General features: G+C 52.7%; 1 protein-coding gene across 2 annotated transcripts; it reads right to left on the reverse strand.

Annotated features, from left to right (window-relative positions):
• Positions 1-3,224: 3,224 nt before the first annotated feature.
• On the reverse strand, positions 3,225-17,678 carry ZMYM3 (zinc finger MYM-type containing 3). 2 transcript variants are annotated; one of them, XM_054574291.1, is made up of 25 exons: positions 17,581-17,678; positions 16,138-16,823; positions 15,124-15,167; positions 14,736-14,802; positions 14,047-14,341; positions 13,656-13,833; positions 13,088-13,306; positions 12,646-12,796; positions 12,268-12,383; positions 12,012-12,098; positions 11,733-11,883; positions 11,316-11,488; positions 10,957-11,122; positions 10,276-10,373; positions 10,034-10,196; positions 9,642-9,754; positions 9,360-9,534; positions 9,029-9,175; positions 8,213-8,316; positions 7,695-7,863; positions 7,231-7,382; positions 6,500-6,614; positions 5,708-5,962; positions 4,759-4,876; positions 3,225-4,661 (listed from the first exon to the last, which is right to left on the reverse strand). In XM_054574291.1, the coding sequence occupies exons 2-25, from the start codon at positions 16,802-16,804 to the stop codon at positions 4,469-4,471; spliced, it is 4,116 nt and encodes a 1,371-aa protein (XP_054430266.1). In that variant the 5' UTR covers positions 16,805-16,823; positions 17,581-17,678; the 3' UTR covers positions 3,225-4,468. The 2 variants fall into 2 exon arrangements, with proteins under 2 accessions (XP_054430266.1, XP_054430265.1); XM_054574290.1 differs by having other exon boundaries at positions 14,736-14,808.
• Between the last annotated feature and the right edge of the window lie 2,856 nt (positions 17,679-20,534).

Raw genomic sequence — 20,534 nt, forward strand, 5'->3', positions numbered from 1 at the left:
ATTTAATAGATTTCATCTTCCTCTGGCTGGTGTGGCTCAGTGGATTGAGTGCCGGCCTGCAAACTGAAAAGTCGCCGGTTTGATTCCCAGTCAGGGCACATGACTGAGTTGCAGGCTAGGTTCCCCAGATGGGAGCACGTGAGAGGCAGCCAATCCATGTATCTCTCACACATGGATGTTTCTCTCCCTCTCTTTCTCCCTCCCTTCCCCCTCCTCTAAAAATAAAGAAATAAAATCTTTAAAAAATTAAAAATAGACTTCATCTTGGTCTGGAATATGAGGACAGCTTTTCATCAGACAGTTCTGCCTTTGGCATCTGGCAACTTTGGGGCTTCTCCCATTTCTCTGGCCTCTCCCTCTTACTTCCTTTCTCTGTTTAACTGGAGGTATTCTCCAAGATACCTTCTTTTGGGGGCTTCTTTTCCCTTCATTCCATTTCCCCTTCAGTGGTCTTGTCCACTCCCAGAGCTTCAGCTAGGAGCTTTTTGTAGCTGACTTCTAAATTGACACCTCATGGATTATGCTAAGTGAAACAAGTCAGACAGAAAAAGAGAAATACTGTGTGATCTCACTTATACGTGCAGTCTAAAGTAGCTGAACTCATAGAAACAGAGAGTAAAATGGTGGTTTCCAGAGGTTGGGGGGATATAGGTTAAATCGGGAGATGTTGATCAAAGGGTACAAACATGTAATTATAAGATGAATAAGTTCTGGGAAGCTAATGTACATCATGGTGACTATAGTTAACAATATTGTATTATATAGTGGAAAGTTGCTAAGAAAGTAGATCTAAAATGTTCTCGCCACAAAAAAAGAAATGGTAATTATAAGATAGGAGGATGGAGATGTTAGCTAACGTTACGAGGCAGTCATCATCTTACAACATATGTGTATCTAATCAACATGGCGTACATTTTCAATTTAGGCAATGTTATATGTCAACGGTATCTCAATAAAGCTTGAAAAAAATAGATACCTTGTCTCTCTTCTATGCCACAGGCCCACATTTCTAACTGTCCAGTAGTACCTATGGTAACATCTAGCATCAATATTACTCTTCATGCATATTTTCTCATCTGACCTTTGCAACAATTCTGCGAGAAAGTCAGAGCAGAATATAAATGCATTTTTATGTGAGGCACAAAGAGGTGGGCTTGCCCAAGTTGCAGTAGCAGAGCTATGATTAAAACCTGAAGTTTGTCTGAGAATTTATCCAAAGAAACCTGAAACATTAATTCAAAAGAATTATAAGAATATATGGCCCTGGCTGGTGTGGCTCAGTGGATTGAGTGTCAGCCTGTGAACCAAAGGGTCACTGGTTTGATTCCCAATCTAGAGCAAACGCTTGGGTTGCGGGCCAGGTTCCCAGTAGGGGGCGTGTGAGAGGCAACCACACATTGATGTTTCTCTCCCTCTCTTTCTCCTTCCCTTCTCCTCTCTAAAAATAAATAAATAAATAAATAATTTTTTTTTAAAAAGGATATATGCAATCTTATGTTCATTGCAACATTATTTACAATAGCCGAGATTTGGAAACAGCCCAAGTGTCCATCAGTAGATGAGTGGATAAAACAACTATGGGACATTTACACAATGGAATACTACTACTTGGCCATAAAAAAGAAGAAAATTTTGCCCTTTGCCACAGCATGGATGGACCTGGAGATTATTACGCTAAGTGAAATAAGCCAGTCAGAAAAAGACAAATACCATATGATCTCACTTTTATGTGGACTCTAATGAACAAACTAAAGTAACAAGCAAAGTAGATCCAGACTCATAGATAGAGAGCTATGGGGGTGGTTGGGGATGGAGGGAATCAAGAAAAAAAGGAGAAAGAACACATGGATCCTGACAACAGTGTGGTGACTGCAGGGGGTAAGGGGGCAGGTGGAGGTGGAAGACGGTAAGAGGGGATAAATGGTAATGGAAAAATATAATTAAAAAAGCAAAAAGTAAAAATAAAATAAAAACTCAGGTCTGGGTGTTCTTTCTGCTATGCCATGCTGCACGGCCCACCATATGGATGGTTCACTGGAGCCTTGAACCCAACATGATCAAAACCTCAACTTGTTACAAACCTCGTCCCACTTCCCAGCCAAAAAACAAAACCAAAATCCCAAAACAAAAAAACAAAACCCAGCCCATTTTCCAACTTTAATGCATCTTTTTCCCAATGAAAACATGGGATTCATGCTTTGGGTACAATTCTTCCCTCTCTCCAGATCCTGTAGACTCTAATTACAAAATGTTTGCAACTCATCTGAAGCCATTCTCTCCTTTGCTTCTGTATCCCCACGCCCCCCACTGAAGCCCCCATAACATCTCAGCCACATCCTTTTCACACTCCTGGCCTTCAGTCCTTCATATTGTTCTAGGGATCTCTTCTCTAAAGCAACAGATCCGATCCTGTAATTAATTCCCTGGTTGGAAAAATCTGTCTTTGTGCTGGTCCCCAACTCCTCCCACTTACTCTTTGAAGCCCAGGTCAAATGCCACCTCCCTCAGAGAACTCACATGTAACCTCCCTATAATCTTAAAATGAGTCCCTTTTCCTCTGCTCTCCCACAGCACTAGAGAATTTCTTTCTGCTTCTCACTACTAACTGTGCACCAGCCTGTCTCCCCTCTAGGCTAGAAACCTACTGGGGATAGTATCGTGGTCTAATTAATCTTTGTCTCCTCTGAATCTAGGTCCTTAAACATAGTAGGTCCTTAATAGAGAGCTGTGGAGTAATTTTTTCCCTTAGCTGTCTGGAAACTTTATAAAAAAGGACCATATTCCTAATGGATTCATTTAGTGAGGTAGGTGAAAAAAAATGACTCTCGTCCTGAGTGGTGTGGCTCAGTGGATTAAGTGCCGGCCTGTGAACCAAAAAGTCGCCAGTTCGATTCCCAGTGAGGGCACATGCCTGGGTGGCAGGCCAGGTCCCCAGTTCGGGGTGTGCAGGAGGCAACCAATGGCTCTATCTCTCGCACATGGATGTTTCTCTCCCTCTCTTCTCTTGTCTCTAAAAATAAATAAAAATCTTTAAAAAAATGACTGTCAAGAAAAGGTGGGACACTTCACTTCTTCATGCCTTGAGAGATCTGAAGTTGTCTGGGCCGGCTCCCACATATCCCTCACCCTTCCGAACACCGCCCGCCCTCCTCCAGGAAAGGCAAAAGACAATTTTTAACTCTTTATTTGAAACAAACAATTCCAGAGACAGAAGGTTAGTCGTGACAACAGCTTCTCACTACAACACAAGGGCGGGCATGGCTCACTGAAGGGACAGGCCAGGCACCTCAGAACAATATATACAATTTAAACAGTGGCTAAACTGGTGACAGTTATAAAAACACAAAAAGGAGGCTGGGGAACAGCAAAGCCAACAGGAAAAGAACTGGGCACCCCCTTTTGCCGGACGCTAATAGTCTTCCGAAACTACAAAGGCAAGATGGGGAAGAGAGAAGACAGATGTAGGTAGTGGGGGCAGGCAGGACCCAGGCCCGCAGCTCTTCTCTATCCTCTAACCACAGATCCCCACCCTGCATGACCCAGGGCCCCCCCAGGCTTGGCCTGGCTCTTACGATGGGGGAAGAACAAGAGTGGGGAACCCAGCCCCAACCCAAGTCAGAAGGTAGTTTTTGCCTTGGGAACTGTGTCCATTGAACTAAAGGGAGGCAGTTACAGAAGGGGGCTAAGCATGTTGACACATGGCTCATGCCAACCTAGGATGGCAGAGAGGGACAAACACATAAACCGAGGGGACAGAAGTCTGCTCCCCATACTTAGTCATTCTCTGCCTTTGAAGAAAAGAAAGCATTTGGAAGTTCTTTTGCAGCACCAAGGGTCGGTGCTTGCAGGGGGTGGGGAGGGGAAACGAGGTGGCCGGGGGGGGGGGATCCCAACAACCAGTTATCTCATGGGAGGGGAAGAGTGAGTGTCTCGGCTCTGTGTTTCAGGTAAATGGTCCCCCTCGTGGCTTTCCAAGTTTCTTTCATGTCTTTCAAACGAGCCCCTTTAGCACGGTACTGGGGAAGAGTAGAGAAGGGAGTGGGCACAGGGCAGAGAAGGCAGCTGGGTTCTTCCCTTGGCCAAACCTAGGAACAAGGGGCTTTACCTATGTGGGATGGGTCAGGAAACCCAAAGCCAACAGGATCACCAGAGCTATTAACGCTCCATCCAGAGTCTGGCCCCCGGAGAAGGGGTTTACTCTGAAGCCTAAAGAAAATGGCCTCGCTGGTTTTTGCCTATCACTGGGAGTCCAGCCCCCGAGTACAGACGACTGGGGTCCCGTGGTTGTCAAGTGGTATGAAAGAAGGTAGAAGCCAGGGGTTCCTAGGGAAGGCAGGGAATGGATGAGTAGAAAAGGGCAGTCGTGACCCTTCATAATGAGTAGCATTGGTTCCTGGGCCAGTCGCCCTGGGGACGTGGTCACAGGCCAGACATTGGTGTGTAAGATGGATACCGAAAGCACATGGGTTCAGTCCAGGTCTTCATCCCCAGTACGCCCCAGCTCCTCATAAATCTCACGCACAGCCAGAATGCGATTGAGCATACTCTCCAACATGCTTCGGTCCATGGGGATCACGGAGTACCAGAGAGGGGACTCGGCAATGCAAGACCGCTCAGGTTGCAAGTAGAACACATCGTTGCGAGTCCGGAGGCTTTCAGGACTGCAATGGTGGCGGGGGTGGCACAGATCAGTTCCGCATCAAAGTAGATCCCTCGGGGCCCCATGCTAATGCCACCCCTGCACATCTGCCAACTCACCATTTTGAGAGATAGAATTCATAGAACTTGACAGGGCAGCGGAGGGGATTCATGCGGTTCTCACGCTGCTCTAAGATTGGGGCTTCGTCTTCTCTCTTCCGTTTCCCAGGACCCATGTCTGTAGAGGAGGCAAACGAGCCAGACTGGCTAAAAGCACAATCTCCACCAGCCACTCTAAATGCACAGTCCAGGGCACTGTGGGAAGGCCTCAGGACACACAATACAGGCTCACCAAGAAATAAAGGCAACAGAAGACCCACACCAACCAAACTGCAGGGGTGTTGCTCTGCATCCCACCTCACGCCCCCACTCCGTTCACACTGTTAAAGCCTTGCTTTACAACCTTCCCCAAGTTGATTTCCTGAAGAGGCGATCTCAGAAGCTGTACACACAAAGCGACAAAACAGACCCTGGTACAACGTTGGGCTTGCTTTCTGGGATAAAGAAACCACGATGGGCCAAACCCCCAGTACACTAATCCAGGCAGAGGCTCAGGTCCAAAGAAGGGGGTCCTGGGAACTGGACTCAGATGGGTGAGCATTTCAGGGCCAGAACGGAAACCCAGGTGCAGTTCCTGTTATGCCCAACAGCAAAAAACTACAGAAAAACCGTCCTTGCCCTTTCAGCTCTCTCCCACAGGCTGGAACACGCCCCACAGCTTCCCACCTGTCTAGTCCCCCTCGCCCCAAAAATAGGCAAGTGAGTAAAGTGTCTTGAAATGAAGAAAGGCGGGAAGCAGACAGCTGGGTGACCCCCTATTTATGCAACAGCCACTGTCCATCAGATGGAAGGACCGGCTGTTTTCACCTGTTCTGCAAAGGCAAGAATGGAAGGAGAGGGAAGGTAGTGACAAAGGAGAGGGCAGACACGTCAGTCATCAGTCAGTTAGCGTGGAACATAGGAGGGGAGGGGGAATGGAGGCGGGGCAAAGGAGGGGGCAGCCTCTTACCTCGCCCTTTCCTCTGGCGGACTGGGGCGTAGTAGCGGATGCTCACCACCTTGGTGGTGCCCCGAGGAGTGGTGCACTTGCGGGACTGCCGAACCACGTTGGTGAACGAGAGCTGCATGTGCTCCTCAGCTGTCTGCAGCCCAAAAAACTTAGTGTTGAAGAACATGAGGGTGTTGAGAAGGACAAAGGGGGAGTAGACGCCCAGCTGCTTACACTCCCAGAGGTGCTCTTCCTCCACGCGGGAGAACACCGTGTCTGCAATGGTGAAGCCGGAGAGGCTGGTCAGGAGTGAGGGAGCCCTTACCCAAGCCCCGCCACTTCTGATCCCAGATGTCCACCCACCCTTCGGCCTCTCCGCTCAGTAAGCGATCACTGTGTATAAAACACTGGCACCCGCTACATTACACAGTAGAACTGGATGGGTTTTCACATACACTTTCTACCTGCATTTGGAGGTGGAAACTGCATTCTCACTACCCTGTGGTTACAGGCAGGTAAATGTAAAACTTTGAGGAGTCCCACAACTTTTTTTTTTTTTTTCAATGACCATCCAAACTCAGGCCAGCTTTTGTGGTTCCAGAAATACTTGTTTAGATCTAAGTCTTGATTCCCCCTCCTTGTGTTTGAGGACAAGGGCTCCGCGTTCTCCAGCCTAAACCTCGAGGCACCCAGCTACATGCTCCTGCCCTCGGGCCCTTTGTGAAGAGTGGCCAGACCAACCGGCTGGGACTAGTTTAGGACAGTATGTATCTGAGGAAAGGACGTGGGGGTTGCAAAGTCCTTGTGCCTTACTGTTGGGGAGGAGTGTGGGCTGCCAGGTACTCAGAGATTTGTTGAGTTCTTGAACAAAAGTCAGGTAGTAAAGGTCCGTGAAAATGTTCACCATTCGATTATTTTCTAGCAAGTACTGGAGGAGGAAAAATAGACACACATAAAGCTAGACTCTAGGTCCTGGAGGGGGAAAGAAAAAACAGTGATATCAAAGGCCCCAGGCATGGCAACCTTGGCGATTAGGAGATGGTGGGAAACAGCTACTTCATTGCATGACCCAGAGTGCTTTCCTCCCAGGTATGCCTGCAGCTGCGAGGTGCCAAGGCCACGCTGGAAGAGGCGGCGGCTTGGAGGAGATGCGTCATAGCTGGCTCTCCACAAGCCCAGAGCCCCTGTCAGCCAACGACACATGGCTGACCTCTCTCAGTGGGAACTACATGTTACCCCACCACCCAAGGAGCCCCGCTCTACCCGTCCCTCCCTGCCTGGAATGGGTTTGAGGATTGCAAAGGGGACCCGCAGAGAAAGCAATGAAGACTGCCCCTTGGCCAAGGGTCCTGGAACACAGCTTTGATTTTAGAGGAGTATTGACATAAGTTGTCTTGCTTGGAGGAGGAGACAAAAGGCTGCTTGCTCAGGGTGGCACCCAAGGTGAAGAACAGAGAGTGGGACCGAATCAGTTCCAGTGGGACCTTGCTTACTATGTTGTTGTGTTGAAAGTGACAGCAAGTGAGGAGGTGTGCAAGGGGTACCTGTTGGATGCCAAGACACAGATAGTAGATACTGTCAGGTTCGTATCGTTCGCCGTTGGGCCGAGTGATTTCCCTCACAAACTGGGCCAGACCGTAGTTGAGCTCCGCAGCCGAGCACGCCAGAATATCTTCTTTGATACGCATAGGTTTGGCTGCAGTGATACGTAGTGGAGGTGGACAGGATTAAGAAAATGTCATGTAGAGAATTTCATTTAGCTCCACCACTAACTCTTTCATCCCTTAGTCACATCTTGTTCTAGAACATTCCACTGATGACTGAAAGAGCCCTAAGCCGTGAAACCTAGGCAGCTTGGGCCGTTACTCTGCAACTCTTCCTCATGTTCACACGCACCCTTACGTGATCACAACCTTATCACGCCCAGACATCTTCAGCTGAATCCCAGCCCTGCCCCTTCCCCCTTCCTCTCCTCCCCCATCCCTGCCCTTCCTTTCCTGGTACTTACGGCCAAAGCGCAACTCATCCCCCTTGCTGGTTTCCCCATTGGCATATTTTGACTGCACCCAGCACTTCCAAGCATTGACGCCATATGAATAGTTGAGTCCGGTACAGCTCGGCTGGCTGCTCATGGAATCCCGGGAACAGCTCTCTGAAAGCACTAGGCGCTTTTGACCCTAGACGGGAAAAGAAAGTAGGGAGGTGTGGTTGGAGGAGGCAAGGCCAGGGGCACCGTGAATACTAGTTGTAAATACTAGTTAGGACGGTGTTTACCACCAGGGGAGTGGGGGGCTGGTGTCTGAACACAGTGAGCTTCCATAGCACAGAGCCCCTGGAATAGCTCTGATGACTTAGGAAACTGGGGAGAGAGCAAAGTTTGGCTGATTCTTAGTACTTGAGGAGGGAGAGAAAGGAGGTCGGTCAGGGAAGGTCAAACAAAAGCTGCTGACTTGGCTCCGAAAGCACCCCTCCCCTGTGGGCCTTTGAGCCTCCCTCTTCTGTGGATACAGCAGCCCCAGCCCTCACCTTCCTCATGGTCCGGGGAAGGTCTTGCTCTGTAGACACATCCTCAGGCCCTACTAGGCCACAGTCAAAGAGGAAGTCTACGCTGGGGTTAATGTCCAAAGGATCTGTTAGAGGGGAAAGGAAGCAAACCGATTTGTACAATCTCAACCCCGTAGGCCTCCCGTCCTACCCCTGCCACTTGTACACCTGACTGGAGACGAGCCTCCCAGACAGCTCCAACTGCACTCAGTAGGAACCGGCAAGGCCAGGCCAAGAACGTGCTCAGAGGCACACAAATGCAGAACTCACAACCATGGTTGTGAGTGGCTCAGTGGATTGAGTCCTGGCCTGAGAACCAAAAGGTCGCCAGTTTGATTCCCAGTGAGGGCATATGCCTGGGTTGCGGGCCAGGTCCCCAGCTGGGGGCAGCGCAAGGGGCAACCCATCTATGTATCTCTCATACATCGATGTTTTTCTCCCTCTCTTTCTCCCTCCCTTCCCATCTCTCTAAAAATAAATAAAATAAGTAAATTTTGAAAAAAACTCACAACCACAAGAAAGCTCCTAACACTGCTGAGCTGCACACTCAAACACTCAAACGTGATCAAAATGGTAAATTTCATGTTATGTGTTTTACTACAATTAAAACAAAACAAAGCTCAAGTGTCAAATCATGCACCTGCCCTGGTATCTCTGCCACTGCTCCACCATGAGAGCCTTTTGTCACTGGGTCACAAGAAGCACTGTTAGCGTCATACTTGGGGTCACCAAAAACACTCCTTTCCTTATGGCACAAATGTAACTGTACTCAGTGGGCATGCCTCAAACGCCACTCACTCTTGGGGAAGTCCGCCTCCAAGTCTTGCCCGGGCTCATCCAAGACGTTGGCCATCTTGACAGCCATGGCCAGAACATCATCTCGAGCTGGCCCAAACAGGTCACAGTCTTCCAGAAGCCCCTCTGCACTCTGGTTGCTCACAAGATCTGGGAGGCAGAGCAGTTGACTTACTCACTACAGCTCCGACCCGGCTCCCTCACAGGCTTTCGGGGGCTGATTCCAACTGTTCCCCCATCCCACTGGGTCCCGAGGTCACCCCTCTCCGCCCCCTTAGGCAGCGACAGACTGGTAGAACCCCTGACTCCCTTGTTGCCGTTGTCCATGGCATACCACAAAGGTCAGACGAGGCCTTGTCTAACTCTTCAGCCTCTGCGATCATTTCTGCCATAGCCAGGATGTCGGCCTCCAAGGGGTTGGAAGGGATCTTCACCTTCAGCTCCTCAATGGTCTCCACAATCTTGTCTGTGCTCTCCAAGGTAGTGGGCAGGAACATGGGCACAGGCACCTGGAGACATGAACCCCAGCTCAAGGCCAAGACCAAAGCAGGAGGATGAGAGGGGCAGGTGGTGAGAGGAAGGGACGGGGTAGGGCAGTCCCGGAAGGGAAACTTACCGGGATGGGCATTGAGAAAGGCACCGGGACTTTCTGGCAGTACAGATGCATAGGCACTGGCACAAAGATGGGCACTGGGATGGGCAGCACGATTACCTGTGGCTTCCACTCTTCTGCCAACAAGAAAGGGGTCTTCTCAGAGCCCCTGTGAGATGGGTCACATGCGACCCAGCACCCGATGCGTGCCTGTCATCCCCAATGCTCTAACACATGCTCAGTGTCACGAAACTGCTCTTGCATCAAAGGGGGAGAGCCACTTCTGTGATTGTAAGACAACCGCATCCATGATATTTCAGCCACTTAAGAAACCGCCCTGTCTAGCTCCTAGGCACAGGGTCGGAGGCCCAGGACTGTGGAATCTAGTCCTGTGGTATCTAGGCGCCCTGGCTCACCTGTCTGACTCCCTTTGGACTTCATCTCCACCTTGCAGGAGACCCCTCGGTTCTGCATCAGAGGCTTACACATGGCAGCTTTGTTTTTGCGGGGTGTGGCTGGGGGCGGTGTCGGGGGAGGAGGGGTGGAAGCATTGGGAGCCAACCGGATCTTCACAGGGATCTGCAGACAAAAAGGCATGAGTGCACCAACTGCTAGACCCTCCTCTGGGACCATCCTCCCCTGTGGCTTTTGCCCTGACCTTGCCCAGATTCCCATTTTCCTCGGGGGTCTTCACTGTATTGCTGTTCTCCACTTTGGTTTGAGAGGGTGTCTGGGGCTTCGACTCAGGAGACTGACCTGTAGATCAAAACAAATGAATGTTTCCCTCTGCGGAACCAGCTCTCTGTTTTCATCAGCCTGTTCCAGGCAAGCTTCCTTCAGAGGTACATCCAATGTGAATGGGAAGTCTAGAATCTGTCCTCCTCACCACCCCAGGTCTAGTCTTCTCTAGGCCCCAGAAACAGTGGCCAAGAAGATTCTTTGCTACTGGCTGCCATGGTCAAAGAAAAAGATGAAATTTCCCCAGTAACTCATCATGGGAGCCCTTCCATTGGATGGCCCTCGGGAGTTCGGTACCCCTGGAGCGGCAGAGGGGCCAGGTAACATTCTTGAAATGACAACCGTCTTCGGTCTCACTAAAGTAGAGCTTCTGTTGACATTTCTTTTTCTCTGAAAACTAACTGTAGCCCCCACATGCCCCATCCTACCTGGGTAGGTGCCCATCCCTTGGCTCTGGAAACCTTTCAACAAGACTCCCCTTCCTAGTACCTGCACAGCACCAGGAGCTCTGGCCAGGGATGAAATGATAGCGAGAGAGGAAGGAGAGAGGGCCCGGGCCCGGGCCAATTCTAACAGAGGGCGTCCCCTGCCTGGGACTCACTGTTCAGGAGGCTCTCAGGCCCGCTCTGGGTGTCCAGGTTGGGTTGGTTCTGCTGGCTGTAGAAGCGCAGCAGACACTGTTGGTTGCAGAAATGACGGATCTGCCCGCGCCAGTGGATGGTCTCCAGCAGCTTCCCCTGGCGCTTACAGGCGTGGCACCGGGCAGCCTGAGGGCGTCGACAGGAAGGTCAGACCTGCCTCCCTAATGCACGCTGGGCCCTTTGGCCCGGGATAAGCCACGATGCTCCCCTTGGAGGCTGGGTCAGCTGGAGCCCCCTCCCTGGAGATCAGCCCATACCTGACCACAGCACAACAGCCCGCGCTCCCTGCCGCCCCCTCCACCCTTCCTGCCCGCCTTACCTTGCAGTACCACAGCAGGTACTTGCTCTTACAGTCCTCGCTGCAGAAGTCCCAGGTGCTGCCATCCAGCTGCTCGGTGACTCCGCGCTGGCAGGTCTGGGAGCAGTAAGTACAAGTGATACAGCACAATCCCAGCTTCTTAGTGAAGTCCTGTTTGTACAGCAGCACACAGCCTGGAAAGAGTGCAGAGACACAGAGACCTCATGGCCACGAGACCACCACCTTTTCAAGGCGATACTCCTGAAACCTCTTTCCCATAGCCTCTCGGGCCCAAAGCCTTAGGGTGGATGGTGGCAGAGCATCCTGAGCTGAAGGGCCTCGCCCCCAAGGATGGCATCCTGAGCCCTGCTCCTTTCTCTGTCATTGTCCCCGCTGCTGCGAGATCCAGCGCCTCCGGCCCCTTCCCCATTTCCTTACCTTCGCTGCAGAAGCTCTTCTCCACCCCGCTGAATCGGAGCTTCTCGTGCAGGAGTTTCTCCTGCCGGCAATGCTCACATTGGGATACCACACCCCGAAGCCGCTTGAAGTCCTCACAGCAATCCCGGCAGCAGAACTGGAACACCTGGTCCTGGGATGGGGTCACAGGGTGGGGAGGAGAGTGCTGTGACATCTGGACCTGGCGAGAGCCAAGCGGAAGGACCCCTTCAGACAGATGTCTGGTCATGTGGCAACATGTGGGCAGGGTGGGGGTCTTACCTGCCAGTCCAAGACCTCAGGCTTGCCACTGAAGAGGCTGTGGCAGTAGTGACAGCTCAGGTGAATACCCCCCTCAGGGCTTGTGCGCTGGAGGGAAGGAAGACAAGTAAGGGAGGGGCAAGAGGTGTGTGGTGGTGGTGGTAGTGGGGAGGGGCGGTCAGGCTCGTTCTTTGCTCTACCCAGGCCTATCTACCCCAATTCTCAAACCCTCTCTATGGAGCCACACCCTTGATCCCTGGTCCAGGGTCTGAAGTACCTGGAACTTGGTCCAGCAGCTGGGGCTGCAGAATTGGTAGACTGTGCGATCGACCTTGTTGTAGTAACAGGGGTCAGAGAGGCTGCGGCGGCAGAAGCTGCAGGGTCGGGGAGGGCCTGGGGCATAGAGAGAATGGGAGAGAAAGAGAGAAAGAAAGAGAGATAGAGAGAGAGAGAGAGAGAGAGAGAGAGAGAGAGAGAGAGAGAAAGGGGGGCGCACACAGAAGGTGTAAGGCAGTGCAGGGATGGAACAGGAAATCCACGGGAAGATGTGGTTGGGGCTGAGGTCAGGCAGCAGGGGTTACTTTAAAAGGGGGGAGTATGGGAGGGGTAGAAGGAAGGCCAGCAGGGGTCTCAGAGAAGAGGGCTTTGCACCTACCAGTGAGCCCTGCCTGCTTCACTTTGTAAGAGGTGGTACAGCAGAGGGAACAGAACAAGCTCGTCTTGCCATTACGATCCACATGTGATAGCATCTCAAAGTTCTTACACAGGGTCTTGCACCAGACACAGGGGTACACACGTGTGTTTTTCTGTGAGGATGGGGAAGGAGAGGCTGAGGCGGGATTTGTCCCTTCACCTTTATTTGTTAACTTTTTAAAACATGAAAGGTTTCAAGCATACAAAAAAGCATAGATGATGATATAACAAAGACCTGTGTATCCACCAGCCAGCTTCAAAAAATAAAACATAACAGATACAATTGAAACCCCCTTTATTTGTTTTATTCCTCCCGGCCCTCGACCCTTCAGGCACCTTTATTTATCACCCAAGAACCGCACCCCCTTCCACAGCCCTCTAATGCACTACTCCCTCGGCCCCACCTTCTTGTATGCCCCCAAGCAGGTTGTGTTGCAGAACCGCTTTTGTTGGCCCTCATGGAAGAGGAGCTCGGGGCCAGGGCTCCCGGTCTTGGTGTAGATGTAAGCCCCGCACTGGTCACAACAGTTGGTTTTCAGTCCCTTGTTGGCCCGGAATTTGGAGAAGCAAGAATCGCTGCAGAGCCGGTGCACCACGCTGCCATTGCTGACCTCATGCTGGACCTGCCACACACACACGCACACCCTGAGCTGAGGCCTGGCCACCACCACCCACCCCAATGCGAGGACAGCCCGCCCCACCTCACCCTAGACCTTCACAGCAGATACTGTGCCCAGGGACCCCCCAACCTGCACATCAGGCTGCCGACTTGATGGTGAGGTCCTGGGAGGCAAGGAAGGCCAGCTGCACACATCCTGGAGACGCTCTAACCTTGAATACACTCCCTCACGATGGCTGCCTTTCCTCCCCACTCCCCTCCTCCACAGGGCCTGGCCCCTGCGGCCCCAGGAGGGCAGGGGCAGGTCAGGGCTGGCCAGGCTCTGTCAATCAGCCCCCATCGAGCTTCCTCACCTCTCCGGTCTTCTGGCATATGCTGCAGCGTGTGGCATCGGCAGGGTCCCCAGACTGGGGGATTGGGCGCTGCTGCTGGGCCTCGTACAGGGAGAGGCAGACAGACGTGCAGAACTCGTGGAAGGAGCCTCCTGAACCAGTCTGCGCCACGACCAAGTCCTTGGTGTTCCAGATTTCCCTGCAAGTGGGAACAGGTTTGAACATTCAGTCATTTCATCAGCTTCCATCCCTCCCCTGGGATCGGTGTCCACAGAGCCAAGTGCTCTCAGACCCCCTAGCAAAAATGCCACCCCCCCCCGGTTCCACTAGGTTCTTGCCACCAGAGTCTGGGTCTCGCCCATTCTTTCTGGCCTGAGGCCTGCCCTCCCCACACTCCAGGGCCCTCACGTACTTCTTGCAGAAGGTACAGGTCTTTTTGCCCGATGGCTTCTTGGAGAAAGTGGTGAGACAGGACGAGGAGCAAAAGAGCTGAGGCAGCCCCTTGCGCTGGTAGGCCGTCTGCCCCTTCTGCAGTGGCGTCCGGCAATGCGCACAAGTCATCTTGGTGCCCACCGCAGAGCGCCCTGCCCTTTGGGCCACGCTGGAGCGCAGGGACATGCGAGGAGAGCGCCGGGGCCGGAATGGCACAAAGTCCTCATCGTTGGGGTCATCTACCATGGCGTCAGAATCCTCATCTGACACTGGAACTGAGGAAGGGGGGAGGGGCCATGAGAAAAGGCGATGAGGCCAGGTCTCCAGCCATCCCCTGACCAACAGGTAGCTCTGCGGCTGCTGGGATCCCCTCCGTTCTTACCTTTACCCTCCCCACCCCTGCCCCATCACATTAGTATCTTAAGCCACTGGTGTCACTCTCCCTCAGGGAGGGCTCTAAGTGGGGAGATTCTTCAGGACAGGGATGGCAGAGCTGAAACAGGAAACTCCATTCTCACTGCTCTTGTTTTCAGTCTCCCCCACTGCCCCTGGTTCCCATGCCAACCCAGAGCAGAAACAGGCACGTCACACTCTGCATGGAGCCAGGAGATCCATGGCGGCCACTTCCCACTCATCCCACTGGGTCACACTTCCTCAAGTCCTACTCACTGCTCTCAGTGGAATCCACAACCTCAGGTTTTGGAGGTTCTACTCTTCTAACGCGTTCGCTTCTCTTCTGTACCTTGGAAACATGGGGAAGGAAAGCTGACACCAGGGGCAGGCTAAAGGGCCAGCTGCACTAGCACAGCATTTAGGGGGGTACAGAGATGGGAGGGGGAAGGGAGAGTAGGGACCCTTGGCCCAGCCCGTAGGAGGAGGGGAGAAAAGGAGGCTGGACTTCGCCTTAAGAAGCAAGAGACACAAGAGCTCCCTCCCTCCTCCTAACCCTCCTCACACACACCCTCCACAGAACAACATCTGGGAGGGAAAATAAAGGGTCTGTCCTTCCCAGAGCTATAGGGGGAACCAGACTCCTTGCCATCCCCTCCCCCCTCACCCTCTCAGGCGGCTTCTCACTCGCCTTCCCAGTCAGGCCATCTCCTGCAAAGGAAGCAGAAAGCAGCCTGAATCTTCAGCCTGCCCTCACACCCCCTCCCTGGCCCAACCTCTGCCTCCATTCCTGGGGAAGAACTCATTCAAAACTGAAAGGGAAAACTCTAGTGCCTGTGGCTTCTTGGGGCCCCTCTCAGGGTTACCTCAAGCTCTGCACTAAGGGGAGGTTGGTGGTGCAGCTATTCCCCAAGGGGGGGAAAAATCCTACCCTTCCCACCAGCTTTCTGTGCCAGTCACTGGGAGTTGAGACACAGGTGACACACCTTTCATTGAGAATGTCCAGCTTACCAACAAAAACCAATGCAATCCTCCAAAAGGTAGGTAGCAAGGGGACAGGGTAGGCCCCCTGGACTCAGGTGGTTATATAAGCGCTAAGACCCTGGTCACAGCCTGGCAGAGGCAGACCACTGGGCAAAACGGGGGAGAAATGAGAGCCTCTCCAAGTCTAGCCTGTCCCTCCCCTATCAGAGGCTCAATCCCAGGCCCTGCATTGCTACCATTCCCCTGAATTCATGATGCTGTTGCTGGCTCCACAACCTAGTCATCATTCATCAAACCCAGAATCCCCACTCTCATTTAAAACAAAACAGCTGGAAAGATCTTAGAACCCAGAAGCCTGGAGTCCTCCCCAAATCCTGAAGGACCTGGTACCAAAAACCCACCTGGGTTTAAAAAAAAAAAAAAAAGGAACCTCTCCCACCAAACCCACTAACCTACCCCCTGAAACCTCACCCCTATTCCTCCCCAGCAGCTAAGCTTCCCCCACCCCTACCTCCCTTCATCATCTTCACCACCCCCACTTCTCCCTTCCAAACCCCCAACTCCTTCTCCATACACAGCCCTCCTCTCCCCCCACCCTTACCCTCCTTCCCCACTTCTTCCCCAAACCCACGCAGCAGCCCCTCCTCACCCCCGCCCTCTCTCCAGCCTTAATTCTCCAGCTGAGTAGGCAACCTACCTGGTAAGGAAGGGTGTGCAGGGGGGCTGGGGCCCCCAGGTTTGGTCTGAGAACTGTTGATTCCATCCCCCAGAGTCTCTCCCACTGAAGGGCTGGGGGGGCCATTTGGGCTCTGTGGCTGCCCTTGGGGAAGCTCCTCCTCCTGCCCAGGGGAGCCCCTTCTCCCTGTAGCTATGGAGGTGGTATCCTCCTCTTCAATATGTGGGGGCTGAAGGGTTATTGGAGAATCTGGAGCCAAAGGTTCTAGTAGCCCCTCAGGTGAAGAGGAATTTGCCCCAGTCCCTGGGTCAGGTGGCACCACCTCAGGGGTCTGGCCCCCTGGTCCAGGTTCTAGGGTCTGATCTCCTGCATCCCATGCAAGGGTCTCCTCAGGACCATGGTCCACCTCTGGAGGGGAGGGGGCTTTATAGAGCAGCCCCCCCAGCCCCAGCAGCTCAGTGGCTCCATCCAGGACTCCAGGGTCTTTTTCCAGGCCAGCAGGGGTATCAAGCAGGTCCAGGGCTCCTGAGGATGGAGAAGGGCCAGGGGGGGCCCATCCTCGAGTTGGGGCAGTCTGGGATTCCAGTAGATCCTCTCCAAATTCCATGTCTACTGGAAGGTCTCCAGCCAGGGGCTTCTCTGGCAGGGTCAATGGGTCAAACGGACTGGGGAAATCACTGGGGTCCATGAGGATGGCTGGATATGGGCTGTAGATTAGGGGTAGAAGAAGGGGCAGAAGAGGCGGTCTTCGCCAGAATTCCTTCTTATATAGGTTCTGGGACACACCCCATCATCCACTTTGATTTCTCGTGAACAGCCCCCACCGCAAACGACCAGCACTTCCACAGGCTTTGGTCCAAATGACCACTCCCCCACCACCACCACAAACAGCGCCCCCTGTGGGGTAAAGCGTTCCCCACCCTGGCCCTGCACCCACACTCACCGGGCAGTCGTGGGCTCTACCCACCCGTCTGCCCCCGCCACCCCACTGCAACTCCTAGTTTCCCTCCCTCCTTACCTTTCGCCCCCCCCAACTCGGGCTGAACGCCCCATTAGAGTCTCCTAGGGCCCATGCCACCAGGAGCCTTTCCCGCCCCCGCGATCTCAGTTTCTACCCCCTCCGCTCGCTCCTAGAGCCCCCCAGCTCCCCAGTCTCTATCCACCCTGTCTGGCCCCACTCCCCCTCCCCGCGCTGCACAGTGCCCCTCGGCCCTTCCCTCGCCCCCACAAATTGCCTTCCGTAACCCCTCCCCCCAGTTACCTTTCAGGGTCGCCCACTTCCTCAGCCCCGTCACCCTTTCCTATTGCTCCCTCAGTCCTCCTTCTCCTGTTGCCCACCCCCCACCTCAGGCATTTACAGGAAGACATTTTGGAGCTACGATCTCTCCTTAGACCCCCCCTCTCCCGGCTACTGCGAGATCCCGCCTGCAGGTTCGGTTCGGCTTGATCAGGCCCGACCCCTACCTGCGGCAGGGTTAGTGTAACGGCTATAAGCCTAGAACTGCAGACACAGACGGCCCCGCGCTCCTTCTCCACCTCCCTCCCCAGCAGCCGGGACAGGGGTCGCGGCCCCTTTAAATGGCAGCGCTGCTCACTGTGCCTAGCGCTCTGCACCAGGCGGGCGGGCGGTGCCAGCAACCAACCCCATTGGCTGACTCCGGGTGGGGGCTCGCGAGACAGCGCCGGCCCCCGGCGCGAGACTCCCAGCCCAGTGGCCGCCTGGAAATTGTGGAGTGGAGCCTAGTTCTTGGAGATGGAGCTTGAGCCCCCGCCCGGGGCCCCGTTAGTTGAAGAGGAAAAGATAGGCTCTGGAGCTTTGAAGCCCGCCCCCGGGAAAGGCGGCACCCCCTTCCTACCGAGGGGCCGAGTACACTAACCCACAAAAAGCAGATCTACGCACCTGCTTCCCTTACCTGGCTCAAGAGTCTGCCCCCCCCCCCACACCCGTGCTCGCCCTACCTCCTGGAGCCCACTCTACCCGTGATCCCCTCCTCTCATTCAAATGGTTCCCGGTCCCCTCCCCCTCCCCCTCCCCGTGTCTCTCTTCGCTTCCCACTCGTGTTCAATCCCCCGGCGTCCGCCCCCCTCAACAGTCCCTACCTACGCCATGCAGCAAGCGCCTGCCAAGATTACCCTTCCCCCAACCCCACCTCTCCGGGGCCCGCCCCCTGGGCGACTGTTGGGGTAATGAGTGACAGCAGAGGGTGGGGGGAGGCAGGGACCCAGCCCTCACGTGCCCCTCCTCCCCTTGTCTGCAGCCTCAGGCCCCCCTAACCATTCTGAGAGTCACAGTTGTGGGGTGTCTTAAGCTTGCACTCCAGCCACCCAGGGCGGGTTAAATGGCTCTGGCTCAGTGACAACGCCTATGCAGTAACTGTTACTGCCCGATGACTCCAAAACATCCTGCAAAGACATTCCCCCCACTCCCTCAAGGGTCTTAGGGTAAGTTCTGGGATCTTCTCCCTGAGTCTCCCTGCAGGGGCTCCCTGCGTTATCTCTTCTGTAGTTTTCCTCACGAAGGCTGGTATGTGTCCTTCCTCCTTTCTCTCTCTGCCTTTCCCTGTCTCTCTCTCTCTCTCCCTCCCTCTCTTTCTTTCTGTCCCGGTCGATCTCTATCCTCCCCCCCACCCCCACTCTCCCAGGCGCGTACTCTCTCTCCGGGTCTCTTTTTGTCTAGGTCTCTGTCTCTGCCTCTCAAATGCACGAGCACGCACGCGCGCGCGCACACACTCGTGTCCCTCCTGGATAGTCCTTAGCATGTGGGTGTGGCTGAGGTTGAGGCTAAAGTGGGGTAGGGGGAAGGGGCGCTAGCATTAGGCCTACTGGCTTTAAAAAATGTGTTCCTGGATCCATTCTCTGTCCCCATTGTAGTTTGAGCACTTTACAATCCCCGCACCCACTTTCCTCCTGCAACGCCTAAGGGCTGAAGAGCATTTAGTATCTGATATACTAGTGGAGACTCAGGCTAGAACGAGTCCTGCCACAGATTTAGGAACAGGAAAGGTTTGGTGTCCAGTGCTTACTCAAGCCTGCCTCTTTGCTCTGGGCCTTTCTTCCTTCCCACACTAAGCCCTTCCTAGCCTTACAGTCCTGGGAGTTTTATCCTCCCTTGTCTCATTCACTTTCCCAGAAACCTTATCCTTCCTGACTCCCCACATGGCCTTGAGGTTATCTTTGCTCTCTTCTTATACACAAAGATAAAACCAAGAGTTTTCCCAAACTCAGCTTTCTCTTTATCTTTTTTCTTTATTTTTATTGTTGACACTACTGCAGATGTCCCTATTAGCTTTCTCTTTATCTTAACCAGGGTTCTGTGTACCTATCTTCCGCCTTCTGCTTCTTTCTATGTCCCTGTTTCTCCCTGTGCGTTTTCAATTTACTCCTTCTCAGTTGGGATACCTCTTTCTTTTGTGTGTTGCCTGCCCCTCTCAACACATGCTTGGATCTTTGGCTAATCTGATTGTGCAGAATGCCTGGTTTCAAGTTGAGGTGAGATGACCTAAGGGGGGTTTAGTTGTATATTAATAATTCAGAGGCAGCGCGGTTGCACAAAACTGGCTGGGTTCTGGAGAGAGAAACCAGGATTCTAATCTCAGTTCTGCCCACTTTTTAGCCAGTTGACTTTGGACAAGTCACTTGTCAACTCACCAGGTCTCAGTTTTCTCATCTTTAACAAGAGATAAGAAAACAATCTAAATGACCAATCGTATGGAAACTCTGTACTTTCAGCTCATTTTTGCTGTAAACATAAAACTGCTCTAAAATATAAAATCTATCTAAAAAACTAATAACACCAAGAAATACACCTGATACATTTTCAGCAAGGAGTTAAAATACGATTCTTTGTAGGGAAATTCTATGTAAATGTACACATAGAAAAAGACTAGACGGAAATAATGGAGATAATACCTCATAGGGATGCTATTAAGTGGGGCCCTGGCTGGTGTGGATCAGTGGGTTGAGTGCCGACCTGCAAACTAAAGGGTCACTGGTTTGATTCCCAGCCAGGGCACATGCCTGGGTCGCAGGCCAGGCCCCCAGTAGGGGGCGCACGAGAGACAGCCACACATGGATGTATCTCTCCCTCCTTCCCTTCCCTTCTGTCTAAAAATAAATAAATAAAATCTTAAAAAAAAAAAAGAAATGAGAGTGACCAAAGCCTTTCTTTAAATCTTTCTAAAATCTTTTTTAAAAAATAGATTAAGTGGGGGTGGGGGCGGATTGTGGACAGGCTGCCTCCGCGCAGACTGGCTCCACCACGCCCCGCCTCCTCTTCCACTGCCTCCAAAAAAAAAAAAAAAAAAGACTATGTGAGATATACACCTGCCTTACATATATAGCAAGTGTGTAATAGATACTGGTTACTGTTATCATTATAAGAGATATATATCCGACTTCACTGACTTAATGCAGGCCTG

Source organism: Pteronotus mesoamericanus, unplaced genomic scaffold, assembly GCF_021234165.1.
Source record: "Pteronotus mesoamericanus isolate MK-2021 breed Mesoamerican mustached bat unplaced genomic scaffold, CSHL_Meso_final contig_256, whole genome shotgun sequence".
Classification (NCBI taxonomy): Eukaryota; Metazoa; Chordata; class Mammalia; order Chiroptera; family Mormoopidae; genus Pteronotus; species Pteronotus mesoamericanus.